We start from the raw sequence: 26685 nt of genomic DNA, 5'->3' as shown, positions 1-26685 counted from the left end.
AAGCGGCTCTTGGCTCTCAGTCTCTCGCTGTACAATCAATAATCGGAGAGGCTCATCGCTGTGTGTCACTGTCAGTGAAACTTCTGCCGTTACTCGTTCTGTCCCCGTTGTTCATGTTGTATCTTTAGATTAATTAGCCGCCCCATCCATATCCACTCATCCCCACTGTGTGCTTTGCCGGAAGCAATCAGCCCCCACAGTTTGTCAGCTGATTCAGTGGCTCTGAGGCCTCTCGTTGCTGTTGTTAAATCATGAGCCAACTAGGAATTAGCCAATTATTGAATTTCTGAATTAGCGCTTCCAACCACATCATTTAGCGTTTAGCTTGGCAGAAAAACTAGGCTTGAATAGCACAGGCTGCGGGAGGAAGAGAGCAGTGGAGAGAGGTTGCAACGCACCCGTCTAAATCCTGGAGTAGAAGTTTATTAGCAGGTGTCTTCACTGTGAAGAACAGCTCAGAACCGTAATGACTCTATATCAGATGTTCTAATAGCTTCATGGGAAAATGTCAGGTCTCTAATTTCTTCCACCAAAGTGGTACCAGTGGTGTTTGAACTGTCAAACAACCGACTGCAGCCCAAAAAACCACAGAATTCCCATCAGCAGCTCTGTTACCAAACACCAGAAGCACCAGAGAATAGCCTGGAAAATGTTGAAGGAATCATCCACAGTCATGCTATCTGTGAATGCCTTTCCTCTAAAGAGCAGAGTTTAGACTTATGTTACTGCAGAAAACACGGATCGATTGATTCCTAACACTTCTTTTTGGGTGTTTTTGATTTTGCAGCTAAAGCTGAAAACAACTTTCTCTGATATATTAAATGTAGAGTATTGATTACTGCGGCTCCACCGATGCTACGAAGAGATCCAAAGCTGCGGCTGGTTGTTATTCAACACAATAAAACACAGCTGGTACAGTCAGCTGATTAATAAAATAAAGTGATTTAATGATAAGAGTGACGTCCACGAATAAAATCAATTAATTAGGAACAACAAACATTCTGTGGTTCTGAATAAACAAAAGCCTAAAAGATCCGAACTGAGACTTATGGAACATTTGAATAATTCCTTATATTTTTCTTTTTTAAAGTCCAATTTCAGTGATTTTAATGCAGAAAACTGTGTCTATGGGGCCCTACTTTTCTATGAGTTAAGCTGATTTCCAGGGACGGCTGCTATAATTGGGCTAACAGGGCTCAGCCCTCCCTACTTTATTCAATAAAAATGAGAATATAACATATCAATAATTCAATAAAAACTTTAAACAAATAGTTTTTTAATTTTTGATCAGAGGCGGAGCAAAATCTGAACTGAAACCCATTAAATCGGTGAAAACGGGCTAATTATCTACAGCCCAAGGGAAGCAGCTCAGTTCCACTTGACTTTTCTTCAACATTTGAGTGACAGGTTGCAAGTCCCGCCCCCTCCATTTGTGGCTCATTTGGGCTAAATCTGTCCAGCCCAAATCCAGCAGATTTGGGCCAATCACAGACGACTCTACTTGATTGCGTGTGAAGGGCGAAACTTTGACAATTGCAGGCATCGGCGTTAAGGAAGTGGATTATTTACTTTCGAATCTGTTTTCTTCAATGTCCTCAGGTGAAAAAAGTAGGGGCACATCATCCAAAGGATATCCAAATTACACAGAAAGAAAAGCGCCAAAATCGTAGCTTTTGTGTAACTGGGTTTGAGAGAAAGGCTAACAGCTAACAGCTAACGGTTAACGTTAGAAAGGCTAACGGCTAACGTTAGAAAGGCTAACGACTAGCGGCTAACGGTAGAAAGGCTAACGGCTAACAGCTAACGTTAGAAAGGCTAACGGTTAACGTTAGAAAGGCTAACGGCTAACAGCTAACGGCTAACGTTAGAAAGGCTAACGGCTAACAGCTAACGTTAGAAAGGCTAACGGCTAACGTTAGAAAGGCTAACGGCTAACGTTAGAAAGGCTAAAGGCTAACGGCTAACGGCCTCTTGAAGCTTCTCTTTAAATAAGGTAGACCCCCATTAATGTCACACAGATGGAACATTTTGTGGAGTATTTCTTTTCAGGCTCTCTTAACGTCTTTCTGGAGCGTTTTCCTGGAGTTACTATTTTAGTTTAGTGCTGATGTTTGGATTATTGTGTCCAAAGCTAATTGCAATAGGCTATAAGTCTGGTTTGACCTTTTTTAAAACCTTTTATGGTGTGAAAGTATTTGTATTTCCAGAGAGATGGTAGATGGTATATTTTCCATCAGTGCATTCTTCTAAATAGTGTTTTGGTGGTTTGTTGAAAAGGCCCATAATGTTGTGATAGTTTAAACTTATATTCTAAAAGGACACCTTTTATGCTGAAATACAACTACTTGGCTTTTATAATACATTAGCCCCCCCATTCAATGCCACCACAAGCCATCACCGCCGATTTCCTGAACCTTTGATTGACTGAAATGCATTGTGGTCTTTGGGATGACTGGAAAGAAGAAGAACCACAGATAAACCTGCTGCCTGTGTTCTTTTCCAGCCATAAATCTGCAGTCGGTGCCGTTTCCAAAGATGTTTCGTGAGTTTGTCGGCGGGGTTACGGTACCTGGTGTGTATCCTCTGTCCACAGTCAGGGTGGGGAAAGGCATTGACCTCAGGCTGAACTTGTTGTGAGAGAAGCCGCAGGAAGGTGAAGGCAGAATACCAGCATACTGAGAGGAGTCCAGAGCAGGCACCGGGATGGCACTGACCACCGCTGAAACGGATAAAACAGAAAGCAAACTGAGACAGAAATACACGGAAATCCATCTTTTATGTCCTGGAGAGGCAGGGTCTGTGACCTCAGACAGGTTGCCAGTCCATTACAGGATAAACCAGAAAAACACCCACAATCACACTGAGTAATAACATGGAAGTCTTTGGATGTTTGGGAACCAGAGCATCCTGAGAAAACTCCCTCAGACACAGGAAGGACATGCAAACTCCACTCAGAAAGCTGCAGTGAGATTTCAGCACAACACGTTATGATTAAAAACAGGGACGTCCCGATAAAATCCGATTTTTTAAATGCTTAATCTTGCCGATATCGATCCGATACCGAAAAACAGCAGAATTATGGCAAAAAAACGGTGAGTTTCATTGTGTGGAAAAGACTGGGATCATTCTTCTGTGCAAGGCAGCATCAGACTTGACTTAAACATTTCTTTCAAAACAAATCAACAGATATAAATGTACTGAATTACTTATTTATCTAATAATTGTGCACCAGTAAAACCATCTTAACCATAAAAATAGAACAAGTGTAACTGGTTCAGGTCAAAATCCAACGTAAACAAAATATTAAATAATAAAGGAGCTGAAATTGCGAAGAAAAAATTGCTTCACTGGCTTGGTTGGCACTTTAAAACTAAATAACAATCAGCTCTTTATATATTCATCCATTTTCTATACAGTCAATCCGTTAATCGGGTAGCTCTTTATATAGTTTAGTGTAAATGGGAATTAAACATCCATCACAAAAGCATCTGAACAAAACCACAGCTTCTCTCGCTTTGTAAAAACTAAAAAAACTAAATCAGAGGTAGTCCCAACTTAACTTTTTTCACCCCTGGAGGGGGCAGAAGGCCCTTGAATTGATGCCAATGCTGGGCAAGGAGGAATTTTAAAATAAAATAAATAAAAATCGGCGATATGGATTGTAACCGATGCCCGATCTCAATTATTCTTCGATATCGGTACCGATATCCTCAGTTAAAAACTGTCCAACCACAAAAAGCATGCGTAAAGTCATGTAAAGCAGTGCCGGGACAACTCAGAGACAGGAGTCAGTTAATTCAGGTAAAACAATCAATAAACCAGGCTGCCACGGTGCCATCATGGCTGTGAAAAAGCTGAGAAACATCCAGGTGGATGAAGGCTAAACCAAAGAGTCCAAACTATCAGCAAACCAGGCCCACGCAGAGCAGAGAAAACAACACGCAACTCACTGGTTTTACATGAAAACACAAAGAAGATTCAAACGTATCGCAGGGAATTTCAAGGCTATGACACAACAAATCAGGCTTTTTCCCACTGACAGGCGACACCTAACCCAGAATGAGAAAGAATTACTGTTCACCAGAGTAATTACAACAATTCTGCGTTAGAGGAAGAGTGTTTGCTCATATAATCCAGCCCAAAGAGTTCAACTCCCAGACGATAAATAAGAGAAAGCAAATACAGCCAGAGGGAGGCGGGGGGGGGGGGGGGGGGGGGGGGCAGTTAGAGCAGAGGGAGGAGAGGCAGTCGGGGGGGCAGCCAGAGCAGATAGAGTTCATGTTGTGACCTTGAGAGGAAACTGCAGGGAGGTGAACTCACTGAGACTGATTACACTGCCTCAGGTCCATTATAAGCACACACACGTGCACACGCACGTGCACGTGCACACACACACGTCTCCTTAGGCCTGTTTAGGAGATAAGAGGCTGTGTGTGTTTGTTTGTACAGTAAATCCCTTTTTGTCTTCTTTAATGCAGCTCCTGATAAGTTTGTTTCACTGAATAACTGACAGTCTGCAGCCGTAGAAGAATAAAACTTTCATCTTTTTCTTTTCCTTTCTGCCTTCTGTGGTCCGAGTTGCTCCTGTTTTCAGCAGAGAGAACGTTCATTCATTCATTCTTCTTAAAGTATTGGTGAAATAAAGACAGATAATGCCTTATTTAGAGGCTGCATCCTCTAAGCCCCGTTCACTCCGTTATATGGATCTCCAGTTATCTAAATATCTTCTGAAGGGCGCCAACTTTCACCAAACTGTTCTCTGTGAGCAGATGAACGTATTTCATGCCAGAAATAAGGGTTAAAAACACCGGAGTTCCCCTTTAACAGAAGTCCAATAGAGCAGAGTTTGTGGTTAATCTCGTTTTGCACAGAGACTTCAAAAGAGGAAAGAATCGCTGAGAGTCCGGCTGCAGATAAAGACGGAGAAGCAGAGATGAGCAGAATGTTGAACAGTCCAAAGGTCTGAACACACTAAACCCCGGTTAATACTCGCATTGATTGGAGAGTATTGATAACAGCAAAGTTGTGATCAACAGATTTAAGATGTGTGTGCTGTGATCTTTTAAGCTGAAGCAGAGTTTGATTACAGCCCTGAAATGACCAGAGATGAGCAAGTCTGCTCAATACACTTATTGACAGAGAATATTGATGACCCAGGTGCAGAAAGGCTGCAGGTTAATGGAGCCTGAGAGTGCATGTATGTGTGTGCATGAGGGGGTTAAAGGTCAAACACAAGCAGACATGATCCAAGAAAAACTCAAATAAAAAAGTAGCAGAGAGACAAAGACAGAAAAGCTTTGTGAAAAGAGATCAAGTTTGAGAATAAAGACAAAAAAAGGAGAAAAACACCAAAACAAGCTGATAGAGACGGAAAAGAAGAAGAAAACCCGGCTGTAAACAAAAAGATTTAGAGATCAGAGAGTCTGACTGCAGCAGGACCGAAGCCGTTTGAGTGGAAGCACAGCGAGAGACACTGAAACTAAGATAAGAACGAATGCACAATTCACCGGGTCTACATCCTCAGAAATGAGTTCAACTGGACTTCAAGGTTTCTTTCCTCCAGAGAGCATCACTGGAGGGTTTCCAGCTCTTTCTGAGCCACAGGAGGACTCAAAGGTTGAGGTAACAAACACACAATGGCACGGGATTATTAACTTTAACCTCACGTGGCTACGATCTGAGCTCATATCAACGGGAACTTCTGTCTGTGTGATCAGAGGAGGCCACGAGGGTTTCCCTGGTTTACTGTGACCTAAATATGCTCGTCAGTCAGGAGCTGAACCATAAAATGACACCACAGCACTGTATCCTGACTGTTAGAGCTGCAGCAAACAACAAGATAAATAAGTGGAGAAGCCGGAGAGCAGAGTAATTACACACTGCAGCATGTGACTGAAAACAGTCTGAAAGTCTAATGAGATGCTTTGCATCAGACCAAAACATCCCCGTTGAAATGTTACCCTGCACAGCTGGATTATCAGCTCACAGCCACATTATGCTCCTCCACTCCACTGCAGCTGTATATCCCTAAAAACAAGGAGCACCAACCCATTGTTCCCTTTAAGCTGAAGAGTGTCTTAAAGCAAGCAGCTTGTGTCACGAGATGCTGTCAGAACTCAGCTGTAAAAGTGAATTAAAGGTGTGTTTAATGTAAAAAAGGTGGTCTTTTTAGGTTGGTCTCACAGCTTTTTCCACATTCAGTGAGAGGGGATCAAGAATGTGGCGATCTGGCTGCCAGCAGATGAAACTCGCTGCCCTATTTTCTCTCTCTCTGTTTACACTACGCTCCGTTTTGCACTTCTAATTCTGGGCCAGTTCAGCCATAAATGTTTAAACCAGAGAGTGATTCTCAGTTATAGAAAGCAAATTTATGCAATTTAGAATTCAAATGGAAGAATGCGAATGGCGCTGTATTCATTTCCTATTGCAGTCTTCAGAAATGCACTCTTCTGATGGTCAATGCCACCAGCGGGGCTCTCCTGGAGCTTCCGGGCCACGACCCGTGAGGCAGCTGGAGCTGCAGCATCAGGAGCCGAAGGCTCCAACAGCTGCAGCTTCCAGCTGTGGCAGAGACTTCTGGACTGGCCCAGCTTCACAGATAGCGAGCGCTAACTTCTCCAGGAGCTCTGCCTGCGACTCCCAAGGCTCTGCTCCTAAAAACTGATGCTTTAATGCAGTGTGACATCATCAAAATGGAGCCTGAGGGGGGAGCAGGGACTGCATTGTGTATTTTTATGTGCTGATAAGTATATTTCAGGCAGTTGAGTTGATGTTCATTGTTAGTTTATGTTTTGCTGTTACTCCTCAGAGACTGGCTCAGAATGAAGCTGCAGGGACCCTAAAAGTCTTTAGTAAGCAGAGGTGGGCTGTTACTGAGCTCTAAAACATCACAAATCTCCCTTTTAACTCTCTCATACTGTATCTGCTGCACAACTGACTTCATGGACATGTTTGTGAAAGAATTCTGCAACGAACGGGACTCGATCATCACTGAATTTCTGTGTTTGGGACTTTTCCGAAGCATCAGTGAACCTGATGCTTGTTGCTCACTAACAGCAGTGTTATTTGGTCACTTAATGACACGTGAATGTGTACTTCTGATTGGATAAGCCAGGGCAGGATAATAACCAGGTGGTAAAAACATGATAAAACAGCCTCTGAGACAGAATTATGAAGCAGATAATTTAAGTCTGGCTCCTAAAAGATGGTTTAGCTTATCCAGACTAACAGTTTATCATCATATTTTTTTCAAGAAAACAAGTTACATTTTATTCTCATCACAAGAAGCTTGTTACTTCCGTTTTAATCTCTTTGATGAAGGCTACTGACCTTCTTTTTATTCTCTGTGGGATTACCTTTGCACCTTCTCAACATCACCCCTGATTTTAGCCTCCATGGACTGGAGAAGAACATTTAAAGATGATTCCTTGGTGTATCTATCACAGAACACTGCAATGAAAACAGGGGTCGCTAACTTCAGCTGAATTTGCTCTCAGAGCCTGCAGGATCGAGGCCTGCCAGAGGCCCGATCCTTCCTTTTCTCACTCTCCTGCAGCACACAAAGCCTGCAGGGACCCACTTTTCAGCTGACCAAGCCAAGGTGAGAGCACAGCTTGGAGTCCACTGAAAGATTAGCCAGAGTTAGCTTGAGGGCTAACTGCAACAGACCAGGAGAAGTGACCAGAATCCTTCTTCCAGACAGCACCAAAGAGTCTTTGCACCAAAGATCAGACACAGGACCGTTTTCACGAAGGACTGAACATTTTCCAAGAACTGTGCTAACAACAGAACACACTTAGCATTAGCATTAGCATCAGAGCTGTTCTGACAGTACATTGTATTGAAAGTAAAGTGAATTTGAGTCGAGTTAGCTGTGATCCGACCATCCTCCTTTGTGCACCTTTGAACATAAGTGACACATTAACCCCTGAAGTGTTCGTTAACCAGAACTGGACACTTTCTTCCTGCTGTGCTTCATCTTTGCTTTCAGATGCTGGAAAACATGCACACACAGACAGAAAGACTGGAAATCTCTGCCACCTACAGACAAAAGTGTTTATTCATCAAAGTACCGTCGATTTAATAAGTGTGACAACTTTATTCTATTGTGCTGTTTTAAAGGAGACGTTGTTTGTGGAGAACTGCCGGTTCTGAATGTCAGAGCTCAGATTCTGGGCCTTCACATGGGTGCTTGGACACTTATTAATCTTTGCTAATAACTAATCCAGCTCCTGCTTGATCCCCAACACATAGAAATATGTTCTGTCATCATGGTTCAATGCTATAAGCTACATGTTCTTGGGAAAGAACCTGAACCTGAACCTGAACAATATACCGAGTGTTATTGGAGAGAAAAACATCACTGATCACTGCATAAAGATTAATATACATATGAAACAAGAAGACTGTCTATATTTCTATGAGAAACACATGAAAAGACAGGCACACCTCTCCTAATCCAAGAAAAATCCGTCTCCTCTGTTAACGGCTTCACTGAACAGCTGGGTGACCTCTGTTAACTGTTATATAAGAAAGCAAATAGCTGGAATCCATTTAAAAATATTCAGATTTTCTAAAATTATACTGTAACTTTACAGGAAAGTAGGGCAGCTTGAAATCTCTCAGCATTGTCAGGACATCGGTGGCCTGAGCATCATTTTTCAGTGTGTTTAAAGCCAGAAAGATTTAATATTTCCTCAGAAATTCTGGTCAAATTGTCCCTGAAAGGATTATTCTTACACTTAAGGAATATTTCAGAGCCTATAGTTTTACTTCAGGAAATGAGTTGATTCAGAATCAGTTATTGAGGCTCCATAAATACAGACTGCCACACCCACTTACTTTGTCCTTCTTACCCTCTTTAGATCTTTTCCCAGTTCCCTCCATCCTCTCAGTTGTTTTGAGGGAAAGCAGAAGCTAATTATCTGTAAAAGTTGGTGCATATGAGAGTCTAATTTTCAGTGAATGTGTCTCTCTTTTAATTTCTGCCTAAAAAACTTCTAAAAAAAAGGACGGAAGGTAAAAGAACGACAGAACATGTCACTGCCATCATAACCCAAAGCCACCACAATGCAGCAAATATGTCACATACCAAAGGAAATTCTTCATTTGTGACATTATTTAAAGAAATGGAGCTCTATCGACATCCAAATCAGGAAGAGGAGAAGAGAGCACAGCTTCAGATAATCAACACAAAAACCCTGATTACTGAGAGATATCCTGAGAAATCAGAAAAGGTTGGGATGGAAAACCAATGCTACATTTGCTTTAACCTTCATTTCACTGCAGACAGCTTGAACCAAAGATATTTCATGTTTTTTCTCCTCGGCTTCATTTAATTTGTTGATATGCTGGAAACATGCTGCTGTGTGGGGAAGATTAGGGCTTGGAAAGAGCTAAAAGTAAAATTTAATTTAATGATATCCTTTCAAACAGATAATGTCAACAGGATTTTAATCAAGATTCGTTTCAAAATCTTTATCAGGGTAAAGATGGGCCAAGAATCGCCAGTTTGTCAAGAACTGTGTGAGGAAAATCCTCAAAGAAACATCAGATGGAATTAGCACACAGTATTCTCCCTCTGAAGGGAAGAATATCATTAAATGATTCAAGGAATCAGGAGGAAATTCAGCAGCTAAAGGGTGAAACTGCAGCCTTAGCTGGACACTTGTGATCTTTGATCCATGCAAGGCAAACTGCACCAGGAACAGCTGATATAAGCATTACAATACAAGATTAACCTCTAAATGTTCCTTAAAACGGTCCAAAACGGAAGCTTAATGTCAGCTTTTCCAGGCTCAGAGGCAGGAACTTCCTGCTCCTCCACCTGAGACTTTAGATCATCACATGCTGCCTTCAAAGAAACATCTTTTCCAGAGACTTTGGCTGCACGATTATGAGCTAAATCATAGTCACGATTATTCTGATCAATCATCATGTCTGGAAAAACATGGATTTTTGTTGCACCATTTATAAACAATGTGGCAACAATTTTTAGTGAAAAATTAAACTTTAAATTAGAATAAATGATAAATAATGCAAAATAAAAACAAAACCCCAATAATTTAACGTTTTAAAGCACTAACTGTACTGATCGGACTCGTCTTTGGCCAAATAAAAAGATCTGGCTGTTATTCCTGCGTGTCTTTGGGAGGTGGATGGATCGGGTTCTGCTATAATGGTTCTCTGGGTCGGCGCTGGACACGGATTTTATGAATTAACTTTAGCTTTGACCTTCATATTTAGGTTTGTGATGTTTTTTCAGATGATTTAATAAATTAGTGGTGTTACTCTGGGGCAGACACTACTTTGTTACACTCTTTGTTAATAACTTCTTCTTGTTTAACGTCACTTTCCCTGAATCTGAAACAAGTCCAGATAATGGAAGTCGCCCCGTTTCGAGACTCAAGCTCCTCGCCGTCCCCAGATGCTTCTGGATTCGACTTCCTCTCATCAGTCTTACTCACAGACTGTCTAACCAGCTGCCTGCAGGCTTGTTATTTAGGCAGATTAATGAAGCCTTAACCATGCTGTCGCCCCCTGGTGGTTGGAGGACTACTGCTTCAGAACATGTGGTCAGATGCAGGCAGCAGAGCTGCATTTTGACTGTAAATATCGTTGATGATCAGGTTCATTTAACTGTGGCCACCAAAACCGTGATCATGATCAAAATATGATTAATTATGCAGCCCTACCAGAGACATCAATGTAATGTTCTTCAGCAAGATAATACAAAAGCCCAGCTGAGGAATCAGTTACTGCTGCATAACAAACTTACACTTTAAACACTTCCTCGCTTCCTCAGTGCCTGAATCAATGAAAGTCTTTACTTTAGAGTCCCTGGAAACGTGCACATTGCTTCACATCAGTGTTAGAAACTCTGATCTTACGAGTCAGGGGCATCCAACAACAACAGTTATCATAAAAGTCGTCGTGTTTTCAGTCCCAGATTCAGCAGGACAGAGTCGGTTTTTCACAGAGAATGGCTTCAGCACACGTCCAAATACGGAGGTTTTAGTATCCAGCGTCGCATCTACAGAAGAAAGATGTGTGCAGCTACAGGTAATTAACATCTGAGCAGGGATGTGCGTCTGCCTCTGATCACATTTACATCAGGCTCACCCCAGAGGAGCCGAAAACACTCACAGGTGCACCAAGTACAACATTCCTGAAGCACAAGCCAGACTTTCAGTGGATCTGAAGCACTACTTGTTGATTGGGGCATATGAAAGAGGTCTGAAGGGAGAGGGAATGATACCACGCTGGTATGAAACATTTAAGTCTTGGGGTGATTCACGGCTGAGCATGTGTACCGAAGCAGGGAGAAGTAGCGGTCTGTTCTTCAGAGACACACTCAGCCTCTGGTTCTCATCTCTGTGGAGGAAGATTCATGCTGCAGCAGGATAATGAGCACAACACATCTCAAAGCTTTGTGGAGGCCAAAGAAGATCCTCTGAACATTTCTGGAGCACTTAAAGATTGAGAAAGCAAAACGCTCCTAACATCACAAAAGGGTCTTCACTGCTTTGTCGAATAATGCTGGAATAACTTGTCTTTATTGGCTTTAAACAGCCTTTGAGGAGGCCACGCAGTTTCAGTCCTGCAGGAAAACAAACCCAGAGATCTTCTGAAATCAATTTAGGATTTCATAATTGCATCATTGTAAATGATCTCCATCTTGTAAGAGCAGCTCTCTGCAGGCCGTGTGCATTAGTGACTTAAAAGGAAAATAAAGTGTAAAATAACCAGGATCACTTTTACACTTTACAGTGCGCTCACTTTGTAATCCCCATCATTACTTAACTGTGTCCAAAATGATCTTTAAATAAGCTTAAAGCGCTGGATGAACATCTCACTCGTGTCCCCGGACGACACCTGGAGCTGCCTGAAAGAAGCTTTGGACTTTCTTTTTCTTAGATGTTACACCCGTTTCAGCGCTTCAATTCATCTGGCTTCTTGGAAGAAGTAATATTAACTTACAGGCATCAGAAATCAACTCAATAGCCTTGAACAGATTCTAGCTAACACCGGCGTGTTCCAGAAAGTCAGAAACTCCAGAAACTCAGCCACAGAAACCTCTAACAGAGAGGACCAACAGCAACTCGGTTCTGAACTGGTGGGTAGAAGATCACTGGAGTCCCAGGACACTCAGGACTGCATTTATGCAAAGTTATTTCATTCTAATCATCTACTTATAGTGAAGAATAAGGGTGAAGAATAAGGGTGTGACGACACAGAAAGCTACCAACAGACTACTAAAAACTACTGGACCAACAGACTTTTATTTAACCGAGCTGCACATGCATCTTGAAATGTTTTATTAGAACTCTTTGCATGCATGATGGAAGCATGAGCTTTTAACTTTTAGCTAAACTGCCGCAGATTCACACAATGCTTGCATATTATCCGTGTTTTATCAGTCATTCTGCTGCCATTTATCATTTATGTCGGTACCCAAAATGCTGCCAAACAAACGGTTTGAAAGCGGCCGTCTTTAAAGGTAATGCCGGTATTTTCCGATGTCATTCTGCCTGCTTCCCCTCCTGCTCCTCTTCTTCTTCTCCTCCTCCTTCTTTAGGTTCTGGCAGGCGAGACGTAGCAAAGGCTCATTACTGCCCCCGCAGGTAGAAGTTTGAATGGCTCAATTTTTAACGCCAAGAGAAACATCGTCGAGTTTAATCTCGTCAAACCTCACGTGAAGAAGCTTTGATGCTGCCAGTGTGGTGCATTATGCCCCCCCCCCCCCCCCCCCCCCCCCCCCCCAGTCACAAACACATCTTCTAAGGCAAAGGCAACATCACTAAATGCGTGCAAACGAACAGCAACTGAAAGGCAGTTTTAACTGTTCCACATAGGTCAGATACTCAAGTTCAACTGATACTTCATCAGCAGATCAGGGATAATCAACAGGAGCCGAATGTCACACAGCTTTGATATTATGTCCTCATTTGTAAGTCTCTTTGGGTTCCAAAAGCAGGACGATAAACAGGAGAGTTGGAGCCTTTCTCTCCACTGGTTGGTTAATGTATGCACAGCCAGCTAATTGCTAATTAACTGCTACATCAGCAGCCATAGTTTAAAGTTAGTGTGAGAGCTGTGCAGGACTTATTATCCACATGTTCAGCTGCAGGGGGACCGTGTTCTTAAATAATGTGAAGCAGCGTGGTCATCTAACATTTACATGCCTTACACTAGGCCTTTGCCTTGTTTCCTGAAACTGCCCCAGAATCAAAGGCAGCATATCGACTGCAACGTCTCGTTTTCGCCTGTTAGGTTTCCAGCGAGATAATGAGCCGAGACACACCTCCAGCCTTTGGAAGGGAGTGTGACGGAGACTTGAAATGATAGAGATGCGGTGCTTTAATCTCACGGAAACCACCTTAAATTGGCTACTCCGAGAAGCAAGATAAACGCAAAGCTTGAGCCAAAGATAATTTGTAAAAAAGAAAAGACAGAGATACCTGCTGAGCTGCATGGACACACACACGGCGTTACTTACGAGTGTTGCTCGGCTGCGAGTCCATAGGAATCATCATTTTGCCTCGTGTTCCCCTCCTGGTGGCCAGGGAGCGGTCCAGGGTGGAAATCCCGCTGGACGCCTCATCAGCGTCGGCACCTGGAACATCACGACATTCCCAGAGTTCAGACTTTTCTCTCCCCTGCTTGAGCCGTTGGAATTAAATTCCTAAATGAGCTCAGCTATCTGTTTATCACTGGGAGAGATTATTCATGCGTTTTTTACTGAATACACTCCATAATCAGGCTTAATATACTGTTAATTTAATCAAGACTCATTACAGATACAATTAATCAGTTGAATGGAAACGTAATGCATTTAAAATGTCAGGGCTGATGCGATACAGATGAAACATCACAGAAAATCTCAAGGAACCAAAAAGAAATTGGATAGAAAAAAAGAACTGATGGATTTAAAGTGAAAAAGTCTCGGCTCACAGACTGCATTTAAATAAAACCCCGATAAGTAAGTGAGAATTGATCTTGAACCTGAGTGGCTGCTCTTGCTGCCCATCTGGCTTTCTGATTGGCTGTGTGCCACCTGGGGGAGGTCCTGACAGGACTGGATAGGCGAGTCGCGTCCGGACGGCGCGACGCTGGGAGCTTTCTCCATGTTCTTCATCTCCATCTCCTCATGGTGGATCCAGAGGTCAGGGGGCCTCAGGTCCTTCTGGCTGCCCTTCCTCTTGCTGACGCTGTGGCTCGCCCTCTTCCTGCACACAATGAAGAACACAGTGGGATGATGGTTATTGTTCATGCTCCACCAGTAACTGTTGCACTGGATTACAAAGAGATGAAACCCTGTAAAGTGGATTAAAGCGGTTGACATGCTGTCACCAACTGGATTACAAAAGAATAATAAACCTGATTATGCTAACGCTAAGCTAAAATATGGACAGCAGAGTTATGAAACACAATAATACTATGGGTTGGATTACGCTGCTCCCTGGAACCTCTGCAGCTCCAGCTCTGTTGTTGCTGCTGGTGCAGGAGAGCTGCAGATTGGTGCTGAACTCCAGCTGTTACTGTGGACCGCTTCATGAACAGCTTCCTCTGCTGTGGAACTCAGATAGAAACCAGTTTCTAACCCTAACCCCCCCATTCTCCTCCGATGGATTCTTCTTTCTTAGCGTTGTCAGGGTGAACTCATTAATATGTATGAAGGAGCGTGGAGGTACCAAACTCCACTGAATCAGGTTATAACTTTAAACTACCGAGGACTTCTGCATCCTGCTTCGAGCTAAAGAGAGGAGAGGAGTCGAGGACCCGGAGGCTCCTGACAGCTGCTGCATCGTGTTGTTAGAGCTCCGACTGCAGGTGATCTGACAAACCAGGTGGGAGGGATCCTTGGCCTCATATACCCAGTGTTCAACAAGCAAACTTTGCCACTTCAGGGCTTAAAATCACTCTTTGTCTTTGGAGCATTTATTCAACTTTCAGAATATGAAAAAGGGGAAAAGGGAACATTTGCATCATATTCGGCTGCTATGATGCAATAAGTAGTAACTATTAACTATACCTATTAACTATAACTACTACTAACTATTCGTCATGTTTTAGCTAAATTCTGGAAAAGATTTTGCTTTTTTCTCTGAACATTTAACTTTACTGCTGTCATTAACTTGTGTTTCTCTCTCTCAGCAGGTGTCTCTGGCCTGGTGTTACGCTGCTTGTTGTCCCCTCTTTCCTGTCCTCTCAGCAGGTGTCTCTGGCCTGGTGTTACGCTGCTTGTTGTCCCCTCTTTCCTGTCCTCTCAGCCCCAGCTGGTCCAGGCAGACGGACCCTTCCTGGTTCTGGTTCTGATGGAGGTTTCCTGTTTTTTCTCTCCACAGTCGCCTCGTGCACGCTGATGGGGGATTGGATCGAAGAGAAGCTTTGCTGCCATCTGTTGGTTTCCTGAGCTAGAACGTTTTTTTTTTTAATTGGCCTCATTTGGAATTCAATTAATTGGATTTAATTGGATTTGATTGGATTATGATGAACTGGACTAGTTCTTCAGATTCGTTGTAATTTGCCACATAAATAAAGCTGAATCGAACTGAAAATTATCTCATTGAGCCGTACTTCCGTTGTTGGGCGGAGGAGCGCCGGGTGCAGATGAGCGCCACGATGACGATCACAACCACGGTGACGGCGCCCACAGACACGACGATGATGACCAGGAGGTTGCTGTTCTTCTGAGGCGTGACGCTACCGTGAGGCGGTCGCATCTGACCAATGGGAGACTCTGGAAAAAACAGAAAAGAAATGTTTAAACCTAAAATAAATGATGAAATCTGAGATAATGTATGATCAAATAAGTGGGATTTTCCTCCTTTTCTTTATTGAGGTTTTATCATTAATGTGAAATTGCTTTTTTATAATTAAAAGATGCTTTTTGCATCGATGCTGCGTGTGCACGATGGATTGATTCAGATCATGAAAAGGCTGCTACCAGCTTTAAAAATGTGTCGACACTGTAATGATGACAAGGAACCAATGAGTTCATTTCACTTTTCTCTCTAAACTCGTCTGAAAAGGCAAAGCTAAAAATAATCAAAGTGCTCTGACTGGATTGGAAAATACGGAGCTCCTGCTTGACCAATCAATATCAATCAATGTATGAGCTGCAGCAGGTTTACGGAGAAAAAGGGCATCAAATGATCCTCTGTGGTTCATTCAGTCCACCTTGTTGCAGAGTGGAGAAGAGATGCAAGAAACAAATGAGGGCTGTGAAGCCTGAGAGGAGAAGAAGAAGGGAAACAGGTGGAGTGGAGGAAAAATCAGGAAAACAGAGCATCAGCATCCATCCATCCCAGCTTACAGCCACAGCCTCCCTTTCTTTTCACTCATAGATTCAATCATCTTTTACACTTCTCTCCCAAACATGTTTATTTAATTCCAAAGTAGGACCTCTGCTGATGCTTCTGCTGATAATGTGGCCAAAGGGCCACAGAAACAACAAGGGTTGGACCTCGGCTAACGGCAGGAAACGCAGCGGCAGTCTGAGACAGGAAGACTGACAGACTAATTACTCAGGACACAGAAAGACTCAAACAACCTGATTAATGACATGCTATCATAATTATCACACCACTGAATAAAAACATTTAACACCTTGTTAAGTACCTCACCTCCCAAATCAGCTCCTGATTTATTGCTGCAGAGGCTCTGAAGTCCACAAAGGTCATGCTTTCTCTTGTGCTCGCGAGATAATTTATATTAAATTAATGGTTTTCTGACATCCATCCATCCTCTTCTGCTGCAACAACTCAGCTCATTAAGTCTGATTTACACAAATGTCAGACAATTAGATTACTGCTGCAACAACATGAAATTACAGGCTGCCATCCACAGCAGTCACTGACTGACAGAAGATATTTGTAGCTTTAAACATTCAGGAGATTCACAGTTTCAGTGCTTAGGCCACACATGAATTATTTCATTTCTGTCAGCTGATAACTTCTTATTTCCACATCCTCTGCACTTTAATTCCAACCATAACCATCTAAGCCCGAGCATCCGTGAGAGGAAGGGAAAGATGGCCACTGTGCCTTTAAGTGTGGCACCAAGGGCGTAACCATGGTAACCATTGGGGGGGTCCAAGAAAAACTAAATTGTTAAGTGCATTATCTACAATTCTTTATTTATATATGAAAAATTGGACATTTAGAACATAGTTTAGAGGACTACATTGACCATGTAAGTTCACATCTAAAGGAATAGTGTAATTTCTCCGAGACAGTGACTGCCCCCCCACTTTGTTTTGGTTAGTTGCTTCCTGTTTACTGACCTTAAACACACCTACCAATTACAATTCTGCTCTTCCAGTAGTTCTGTAGCAAATAGGACAGCTTCCAGTGGAAAGCGACCAAATACCCAAAGCATGTTTATGGAAATATTTTAATAAGGACAACTAATGATGTAACAAATTACAGACTTTTCCTTTAACAAAAAAGGTGCTGAGGACTTTTAAGTCCAGGTTCATTTCTATTGTGTCAGTGTCTCAAAATGTGCATTAACAACGAAAAGTCTAATAGTCTAATGTTATTTTTGTTTTAAGTTTTATTTTGAAAGGGGGCGGAAGTTTATTTTGTTGATTCTGTGTTGGACTTCCTGTTCTGGTACAATCTGCTCTGTCAAAAGTAGAAGTCCAACGTAAAGATAAGGAGAGCCGCTGCTGAGACAGCGGCGCAGCCGTTACGTTCCCACGGTAACCGCGGCGCAGCCGTTACCACGGTAACACACGGAAATAAGTTGAAAATAAATAAGACATAACAAGAGACCGATCCCTTGACAGGGTTCATAAAAGGAGAACATGCATTTTACATATTTTCTTCTGTATATTGGGGGGGACAGGTTGGTATTTTCTCAATATTGGGGGGGACACGACCCCCCCAAAGAATGCGTGGTTACGCCATAGTGTGGCACCTTCTGCCGTCTCATCCATCCTCCTCACAAGCATCCGGGTCTGAGAGAACGGGAGCAACAGACTGAAAATGGTTGTCATGGAGACGAAGGATGCCAATGTGCTGACCAATCAGAATCTGCAGCAAAGAAACGCTAACAAGGCGAACTGGCTAATTCTCGTTAGCAGTCAGTGGTTCTAATTCTACAGATGATCAGTGATTCATTACAATAATGAAAATAATTCAAATTTAAGGTCTGGGAGCTGAAAAAGAAAAACAAGTCAAAACTGAACCACACTCGAGAACTGCTGAGACGCCCTTCAGCAAAGCACCGAGGCCCAACTGTGTGGAGCTGAGTACAATCCCTCTGCAGCTCATTCATTTCAAAGCCACGACAGCGTCAACAAATCAACAGAAAGGTGACAAGAAGCTCACAAACCCAGCAGGAAAGCAAAGCTGAGCGGCTGGAATAACCAGAAACAAAGCTGGAAAAATCCAGAAGTTTCATTTTATATGTGGTGTTTATTCTTTGCAGACTTGGACTCAAAGTCATGAGGCACTGCGGGACCTTTTCAAAGACTAGAAGGGATTCTGGGGGAAAAATAGCAAAATCAATCTCAGACACTGCACCAAGCTCCGCCCCCTTCTTAGAGAAACCATAGGAACCAGGTACGTGGAACTGGGACTTTGATCTGAGCATCAGTCACAGCTGCCCGTCACACTATGGGATGGGATGACATATTTTTCCTGCCAGCACTCACAGCCTTTTTCAAAGCATCAAAAACCCTTAAATATACCTAAAAACAGACGGTTCTGCAGCCAACAGCTAGTTGCAGAAAAATATGTATTTTAACCAACAATAAAGTAATGAAAACAATGCAGAAGTGGCACTGAAATGGTTCTATGTCAGAATATCTACCGTTAAAAAGGTTTACTGCTGCTTTTACTGGTTGAATTCACACATCACATGCATTTACAGCACTATTAGAGCTGTGAAAGTAGCTCAGTGTTTCCTTCCACCAGCATGTGGAAAACAGCTGTAGTTTTGGGTGAAATGTTGGTAGGTATCAATGTTCACCTAAAGAACAGCAATCATTGCGTGTCATGCCCAGTTCTTATTCCAAATGATGAGTTAGTATATTGTAGTGGTTTATGGGCAGACCTCCAAAGCAGTGCTGGAAATGTTTGCCAAACTAAGACGGAGACTGATGCACCAGCTGGAACATTCACCCGAGTATGATCACTCAATGAAAACTGATTAGCATGTTAGTGTTTAGCACAGCCTCTGAGCTGCATGCAGAGTTTTAGTTTATCAAAATGCAAAAATATGAGATCGACTGATAAAAATATACAAAGTAAATCAAAGCTTTCGTATGTGCAGAATGTAAAAAAATGTGGTTCTGTTGGAAGATAATATTCAGAGAGACCATGAATGCCTGCTGTACCTTTTGTGCTGCTTAAGTGAGGTTAATATGAGGATTAAACGTGTTAAAATGCCCTTTTTCATCAATACAAAACATTTTTAACTGTAGTTTCTATGGTTTTTGCATCTCTCAGCCTTGACAACTCTCCTGAGAAAAGACTAGAAACATGAAGAGGCTCCAGTGAGCTCCAGTGAGCTCCTGAGCACCCAAACCTCCACCCTCTGATGGAAAAGCCCGAGACGCAGCACAGGGCTGCAAGACCTGCAGAGATAGACGTCATAAGGAGTCCTCGGTGAATCTTCCATGTCGCTGAGAGGAACCTTTGTGACAGAAGCAACGACCACATTTGAGATGAAATGGCGTCCAGCTGATGAATGAGGGTTCGACCTTGTTGACCTGCCATAAAGCCGGAGGAGGGCGGGGGTCAGAGGAGATGGATTTATGGCCCCCAACGCTACAGCAGCAGAGTCCATCTTTATGCTGCCCAATGTTGACCTCTGACCTCTGTGCAGGAAGAGTAACTCCACAGCTTGCCTCCATGCAGGAATGATTCGTATCTTTGCATTAGTTGGGGTAGAACTACCATCGATATGATTAATTAACACTGATATTAGCATAGGTCACTCTGTATTTGCATTGATCTGCACCCCCAGCACCAGCCCGGCCCACAAAGCACTCAGAGCCGACTTCCCCCACCCACTGCTTCCTCCTGGGGAGGCTGAGGAGCCTCCGGGCGAGAACCCGCAGACTGAGAGACGGCTTCATCCACCAGGCTGTCAGGAGGCTGAACCCCTCCCAGCACCGCCCCCACATACTCTGGACCCCACCCCCACTAATAATATCTCACTGTTTATACGGGTAAATCTGCCTTTTCTTGTACATATTTTTATCTTTTAGCACCAGGGGTGAGATCCTCTGCATGTCCTGCACATTCGGCAGCTTTGATAATAAATCTGACTGGAAAGCATCACATTTATGACGGCATGACAGCGTGGATCAGCGGTCTTATTGGCCAGAGTGTGTCCTTTACTGTTATTGACATCAACATGCAAACAATAAACAGTAATATTACCGTATTTTCTGCACCATAAGGCAGCAGCATTTAATCGCACCGGATTCCAGAATCTGTCAGGATTCCGCCATTTTGAATTTACCGCGGGGAGCATTAATCGGGGCATTAAGCCCCCTCTGCATCACTCAGCGCTCTCCCTTCTCGCCACGTTCACTTTAGCCACGCCTCTTCGCTCTGTACATTGGAAATGAACGGCAACTGGCCGCTTCCGTCGCTCGCTTTGCGTTCGGTGTGAATCCAGGCGGCTCCCAGCCATTCGCTCTGAATGGGGCGAAGTTTGAATGGAGCTCGTACTCAGCGACTGAATCGTGTCATTAAAGCTTCTGCCCATGTCCCAGTGAGTCTGTTCTGCAGTCTGAGATGGGTGATGCAGACCGATGTGCAGTTTATAAGTTTATAAAGTGTAAAAACCACAGATGATGTCGTCCTTGACCGTCGGACCATTTCCCGCTGACTCAGGAACGTAATGCATGCACGATGTGTGCTGGCAGCGATAAACCAATCAGAGAACATTAGGCAATACGTAGCCTTATCATCAGGTGAGCCTTATACTCAGGTGAGCCTTATACTCAGGTGAGCCTTATAATCAGGTGAGTCTTATACTCAGGTGAGCCTTATAATCAGGTGAGTCTTATACTCAGGTGAGCCTTATAATCAGGTGAGCCTTATAATCAGGTGAGCCTTATAATCAGGTGAGCCTTATACTCAGGTGAGCCTTATACTCAGGTGAGCCTTATACTCAGGTGAGCCTTATAATCAGGTGAGTCTTATACTCAGGTGAGCCTTATAATCAGGTGAGTCTTATAATCAGGCGAGTCTTATACTCAGGTGAGTCTTATACTCAGGCGAGTCTTATACTCAGGCGAGTCTTATAGTGTGGAAAATACGGTAAATGTCAGGGAACGGGCAGTAATATATCCCGGTCCCATACATCCCAATATATACTGTTTTATGCAACGTCTTGTTAACTTGATGGAGAGTTTGTTAGCAGTCAGTTGGATGGACGCTGATTTATTACCAAACAGGAAATGTCCTGGCTGCAGCCGACATGGTTTTAACGTTCATATTCTACGGCGGTTTTATTTTTCGGTAGTTTAAATTAAAATACGGTAGTTGCATATGAAGTTTTTAGATAAATATAAAACCTTTTAGATATTTTTAATGTTTGTTTTTGGGGGAAACACGCAGCTGAAAGCACTGATTGTTTCGAAGCATGTATCTACTCAGGTGAGTCTTATACTCAGGTGAGTCTTATACTCAGGTGAGTCTTATACTCAGGTGAGTTGTATACTCAGGTGAGTCGTATACTCAGGTGAGTCGTATACTCAGGTGAGTCTTATACTCAGGTGAGTCTTATACTCAGGTGAGTCTTATAATCAGGTGAGTCTTATAATCAGGTGAGTCTTATACTCAGGTGAGTCTTATAGTGCAGAAAATACGGTACTAATAGAATTAGCATCACATCAGAGGTTCTTTGCATGGAAACAATAACATTGCTGCTCCCTGAGCATTAGTCTTTGAATTGTATTAAAGCTGCATTTGGCACCTTCACCTTTGACATTATAATCATCCAAGTTAGCAACGTGAGTTTTATCAATGGAAGGGTGACATCTGAGCATTTACTGCTGTAATTTCACTGGAAAGGTTTCTGGTGCGAAAACACTAAAATAATTGTTCTCTATAGTAAAAATGTTTCAGTATAAGCACAAAGAAATGTCCTGATAAGATTTGGAAAATTCCATTTTAATCCCTCAATCGTATAGAATTTTAAAGAATTATTTTACTTTAAAGATCCTATTTTTCTCCTGAACCTGTCAAATTATTTTAATGATATTTACACTATGCATGCAGCCTAGTTCCTTTTCACTATGAAGGCAAATATTTTTCCCTCCTTGCATAAACAGTGACTGATGGTGAGATACTACAGATAATTTTCCTGCTTGGAGCGATGTGCCAGTGGAGTGTGAATCAGCAACAAGGCAGAACACGGCGAGTTATTAAAGAAAGTTCAGACATGACTGAGCACGGTGATTAGAGAAAACAAGTGATAGTCAGTAATGATGCTACAGGATTCTGTTGCAAACACATCTCTGCTCCCGGGAGACTTTGGCACACTGCTGCAGCTTTGAGCCAAACAGTGAATTTATAATTAGTTCTGCTTCCCAACAGTTGGACTCGGGAATAGAAACGTTACCATTGACGCTGCTCCTGTCGATCAGGTTGGTGTCAGGCGGCCAGTAGGCATGTTCTCCTCCTCGACCTGGAAGAGGAGGAAGAAAAAAGGGATCAGGAAGGACCAGAAGAAGAGGAGAAAATGACCTCAGAGTTCATGAAATAACACGACAGACTGCATGTGTGTTGTTGGAAAAATTCTCTCAAAATTAGGCTCAGAGTCGCTGGATACGATTAACACAAAACTTTTATTTCTTGCAAGAAAGAGACAAGTCGGCACAACCTGTCAGGAAGCTGGCTCAGAGCTGTCTGACAACAAAATGGTGCTAATGCTATTTATATTGTTTTTGCTTGCTGGCCACACAATGTTATGGGAAAGGGACGTTCAATGTTATGGGAAAAGGCAGTACTATGCATTTAATGTGATGGGAAGACGAGTTCAGACAGTCAAAACACTTTTGCTACATAGAATCTCACAGAAACTCTTATTCTTGCAGCTTTTCTCATAGCATAACTATATAATTTTTCTAACAGTGTGCAGCTCCATAAGATTTCATTCAGTCCAATTCTTCTAATTCTGTGCATCTGGCCTGATGCTGTCACTCCACTGGATGTTTGGGTCGGCGCTTAGAAAGCCCACGCAGGCTCTGACAGCCGCAGGCAGCTGAAGAAACTGGATTATCTGGGTAAGACTGGATCTCCAACAGGACACAGTGAGCTGCTGCTGTCGGGCTCCTTCTCTGAGACCTTTTTGGATAACATCAAATTTAGTTGCCCTGGGTTACCAGGTGACTTTATGACCCCGTCTCTGAAGAAGTCATGTGTTGAAAGACTGAGCATCTGCTGATAGTGTCCTGGGCAAGTGAACCACTGTCAGACTTAAAGGAAAATGCTGCTGATATTTTCCCAGGCCTTAAGGCCATTTTACACTTTACAAACGCTCGTGACCACTATTTTCGTTCCACATTAAGACTCTAAAAGATGTTTCTAGAGTTTAGAAATCCTAAAAGGAAGTGAGCAACAGGGAAGATTGGAAATTGATGAAAGAGATTTTGAAAACCTTCGTTCTGTTGCTCCCAAACCGAAGCTGCAGACATTTAAAATGTGCTTAGAGACTGAGAAGATACCTTATTCTCCCACATTTCCTTCATCCCTTCCTATCCAGCAGCTGGGGTGAGCTTCAGTCTCTTGGAATATAAACCAGAACTGACCGTTTTGTGCAGTTTGAGTGGACAGAAACACGCCCAAACCTACAGACTGATATAATCTTGGTGAGTCTGCGTAGATGCATGTAAGACTGTGTGTTTATGTGAGTGAGGGAAGATGTAAGCTCTCACAATGATCTACAGGAACGGCCTTGCATCCATCTTCCCTTTACTGGGATGACACTTCTGTTCTGGACACAACGGTCATTGATAAACTGCCCCATTAAACACACCAAACTGAAGCTCAGGATGTACAGAAGAACAAGGAATTTCTGACTTTCACCATCATAGAAAAGTGGACCAAGGCCCTATTCTACCAAACGCTAATCCAACCTAATGTGAGCGTGGCCCTTAGAAGTCATCCTCTTAATGTTTACGCAGTTCTCTGGATGCAGTTTAAGCATCGATCTGCGGCTCTGCTTCGAGCAGATTGTACTGAACCAATGAGAACAGAACAACACGATGTTTCTGCAGATCTAAGCCTCCAATGGCAACAGCATCCCTCAAAAACCTTCAGGAACATGACGACCTTGCATTGACCTTGACCCAGACTCTGACCTCGCCTCCAGCACCACAGAGGCTACTATTCATTAGGTGGTTTTAATGTTGTGGCTGATGGATGTACAGCCTGTTCTTCTGCTTCAGTAATTCATTTTGAGCATGAAATACGTTCATCTGCTCACTGAGAACAGTTTGGTGAAAGTCGGCGTCCTTCAGAAGATATTTAGATAACTGGAGATCCATATAACGGAGTGAACGGGGCTTAGAGGATGCAGCCTCTAAATAAGGCATTATCTGTCTTTATTTCACCAATACTTTAAGAAGAATGAATGAATGAACGTGTGCTATAGCTCTGTTAGCTCATAGGTGCTGTTAGCTCATAGGTGCTGTTAGCTCATAGCTGCTGTTAGCTCATAGCTGCTGTTATGTGGCTACTTGCAGCTATAGGAGAGCTAACGGAGGGATTTCTACACAGGCACTCTACTGGGACCACTTCATCCACACGCCCCCCTGCAGCACAGTTTATTCACTCCGTGCTCTGTGACAGTCGGCTAACTTCACACAGAGTTTGCTGCTGATAGTTTTGTGCAACATGGCAGGATATTTATCAGATTTTGACGATGTGGACGGCGACTTTGAGTAAGATGGACCTTCTTACCGGAGTGAATAACAGCCAATAACAACAACACAGCAGCTATGAGCTAACAGAGCTATAGCACACGTTCATTCATTCATTCTTCTTAAAGTATTGGTGAAATAAAGACAGATAATGCCTTATTTAGAGGCTGCATCCTCTAAGCCCCGTTCACTCCGTTATATGGATCTCCAGTTATCTAAATATCTTCCGAAGGACGCCGACTTTCACCAAACTGTTCTCAGTGAGTAGATGAACGTATTTCATGCCAGAAATAAGGTTTAAAAATTACCGGAGTTCCCCTTTAACACTGATGGCTGGCATTCTGAAATGCAAACAAGGTTTTTGGGTACTGAATAAATGCCGACTGAGGTGAGGATTTGCACCGAATCTAAAAGCCAGAGGCGTCAGAGGGAAACTCTTACGACACAGAATCGATGCCGATGACCACGCTTTTGGTCAGGACATCGTTGTTGAAGCTGACCGAAGAGTCAGAGAGTTCATGAATATAATAGATTTGTGCTGCATGGAAGAGTTTTAAACGTTTTCTGAAGATAAGCCAAGAAGGCTCTCAGCCCCGATTAAATGAACCACTTTTACGACAGCTTTCAAGAAATTAAAATCAGTCTGAAATCAAGCCGATTGTGAACTGAATCAGGAGTTCGATACGTCGTTTTCCATCAGGGAACCTTTTATAAGTACGAGGTTTGAGTTGCTGTCATTGCAGCTGATATCCATAAGTCTGACAGAAAGCCCAAGAGTTATTATAGAGTTAAATTATTTAACAATTTAAGACAAAGGAGTTCCAGGTGGTCTGGATGGAAGTCACCTCCGGAGCAAACATCGCTGTGTGTCGTCTAAAAAAGGTCAAAATCTGTCTTTCTGTAGTGAAAGACTCAGGAGGGTCAAACATAGACTCCAATATAACTGCTCCCTGTTTATTTGAAGATGCAGAAAATGCTCGAAAATAAAAGTGACACCACTCTAACACAGCCCAACACCTCTGTAATAGATAACTTCGTGTAAATACTTTGCAACATTAACCTCTGGAGCCAAGTCTTCAGTTTTCAGGCAGGATATCACACCCCCCCCCCTTTTATTTGGCTGTTTTCAGGCTGGAGGTGGGCCCACGGATGAGGCTGGTGGCACTTCCTCTGAGAGCCGAGCCAATCCCATTCCTCACTGCCAACTTTATTTTCATTTTAATCTAAAAGCAATCCGAGCGCAGCCAAGACTTGACAAATGTCCAGTTAATAACCAAAAGATTGCTTCTGCATTTTTGCTGATGACGCACTGCTTTTGATTCAGGTCCAGCTTCCAGTAGTCTGGTGCCGAGACTGTGTTTCAGGATTAAATTAACACATTTTAGATTCACAGGCCTGAAAAATAATGAAACATAAAACAACTACAGCATCAAACTTCATGTATGCTGAGCTGCTGTGAGTTTAGTCGAGTAAATTAAACAGAAGTTTCATGCTTTCACCAACTTCAGGCTCCCTCAGCTCGATGAAAAGAAGCAACGACTGGAGTGTTAATCATGTCTGACTTCTTCTGATAAACAGCTCTCTTCCTCCTTTTATTTGTGCCTCTTAAAAGCCAAATTATTTTAGTCACTTAATTAGCAAACAGCTTTGCTTCAGCTAAAGAGATGGGGCTGCTAGCATAAAGCGAAGAACAGATTCTCCTGGGAAGAAAGTGACGTCTGTTTTCTGCTTAAATGATTTCTCATCTATTTGTTCTTAATGATGATAAGATTTCCCTTCCAGGCACAGAG

The 26685-nt window shown here is 42.8% G+C and overlaps 1 protein-coding gene across 2 annotated transcripts in view; it reads right to left on the bottom strand.

The window, feature by feature from the left end:
- dcc (DCC netrin 1 receptor) overlaps nucleotides 1-26685 on the bottom strand; it is a 277918-nt gene that overhangs the window by 36992 nt on the left and 214241 nt on the right. For both annotated transcript variants that reach the window (XM_072372603.1, XM_072372604.1), the window contains exons 22-26: nucleotides 22594-22659; nucleotides 15580-15742; nucleotides 14005-14228; nucleotides 13499-13615; nucleotides 2570-2719 (exon numbers count right to left, since the gene is read on the bottom strand). In XM_072372603.1, coding sequence (XP_072228704.1) covers nucleotides 2570-2719; nucleotides 13499-13615; nucleotides 14005-14228; nucleotides 15580-15742; nucleotides 22594-22659 — 720 coding nt within the window. The remainder of the gene's footprint in view (nucleotides 1-2569; nucleotides 2720-13498; nucleotides 13616-14004; nucleotides 14229-15579; nucleotides 15743-22593; nucleotides 22660-26685) is intronic.

This window comes from Leuresthes tenuis, unplaced genomic scaffold (genome assembly GCF_036924035.1).
Source record: "Leuresthes tenuis unplaced genomic scaffold, fLeuTen1.0.hap1 SCAF_19, whole genome shotgun sequence".
In the NCBI taxonomy this organism is placed as follows: domain Eukaryota; kingdom Metazoa; phylum Chordata; class Actinopteri; order Atheriniformes; family Atherinopsidae; genus Leuresthes; species Leuresthes tenuis.
The sequence above is the reverse complement of the archived record's forward strand: the minus strand, read 5'-3'. Positions and strand labels throughout refer to the sequence as shown.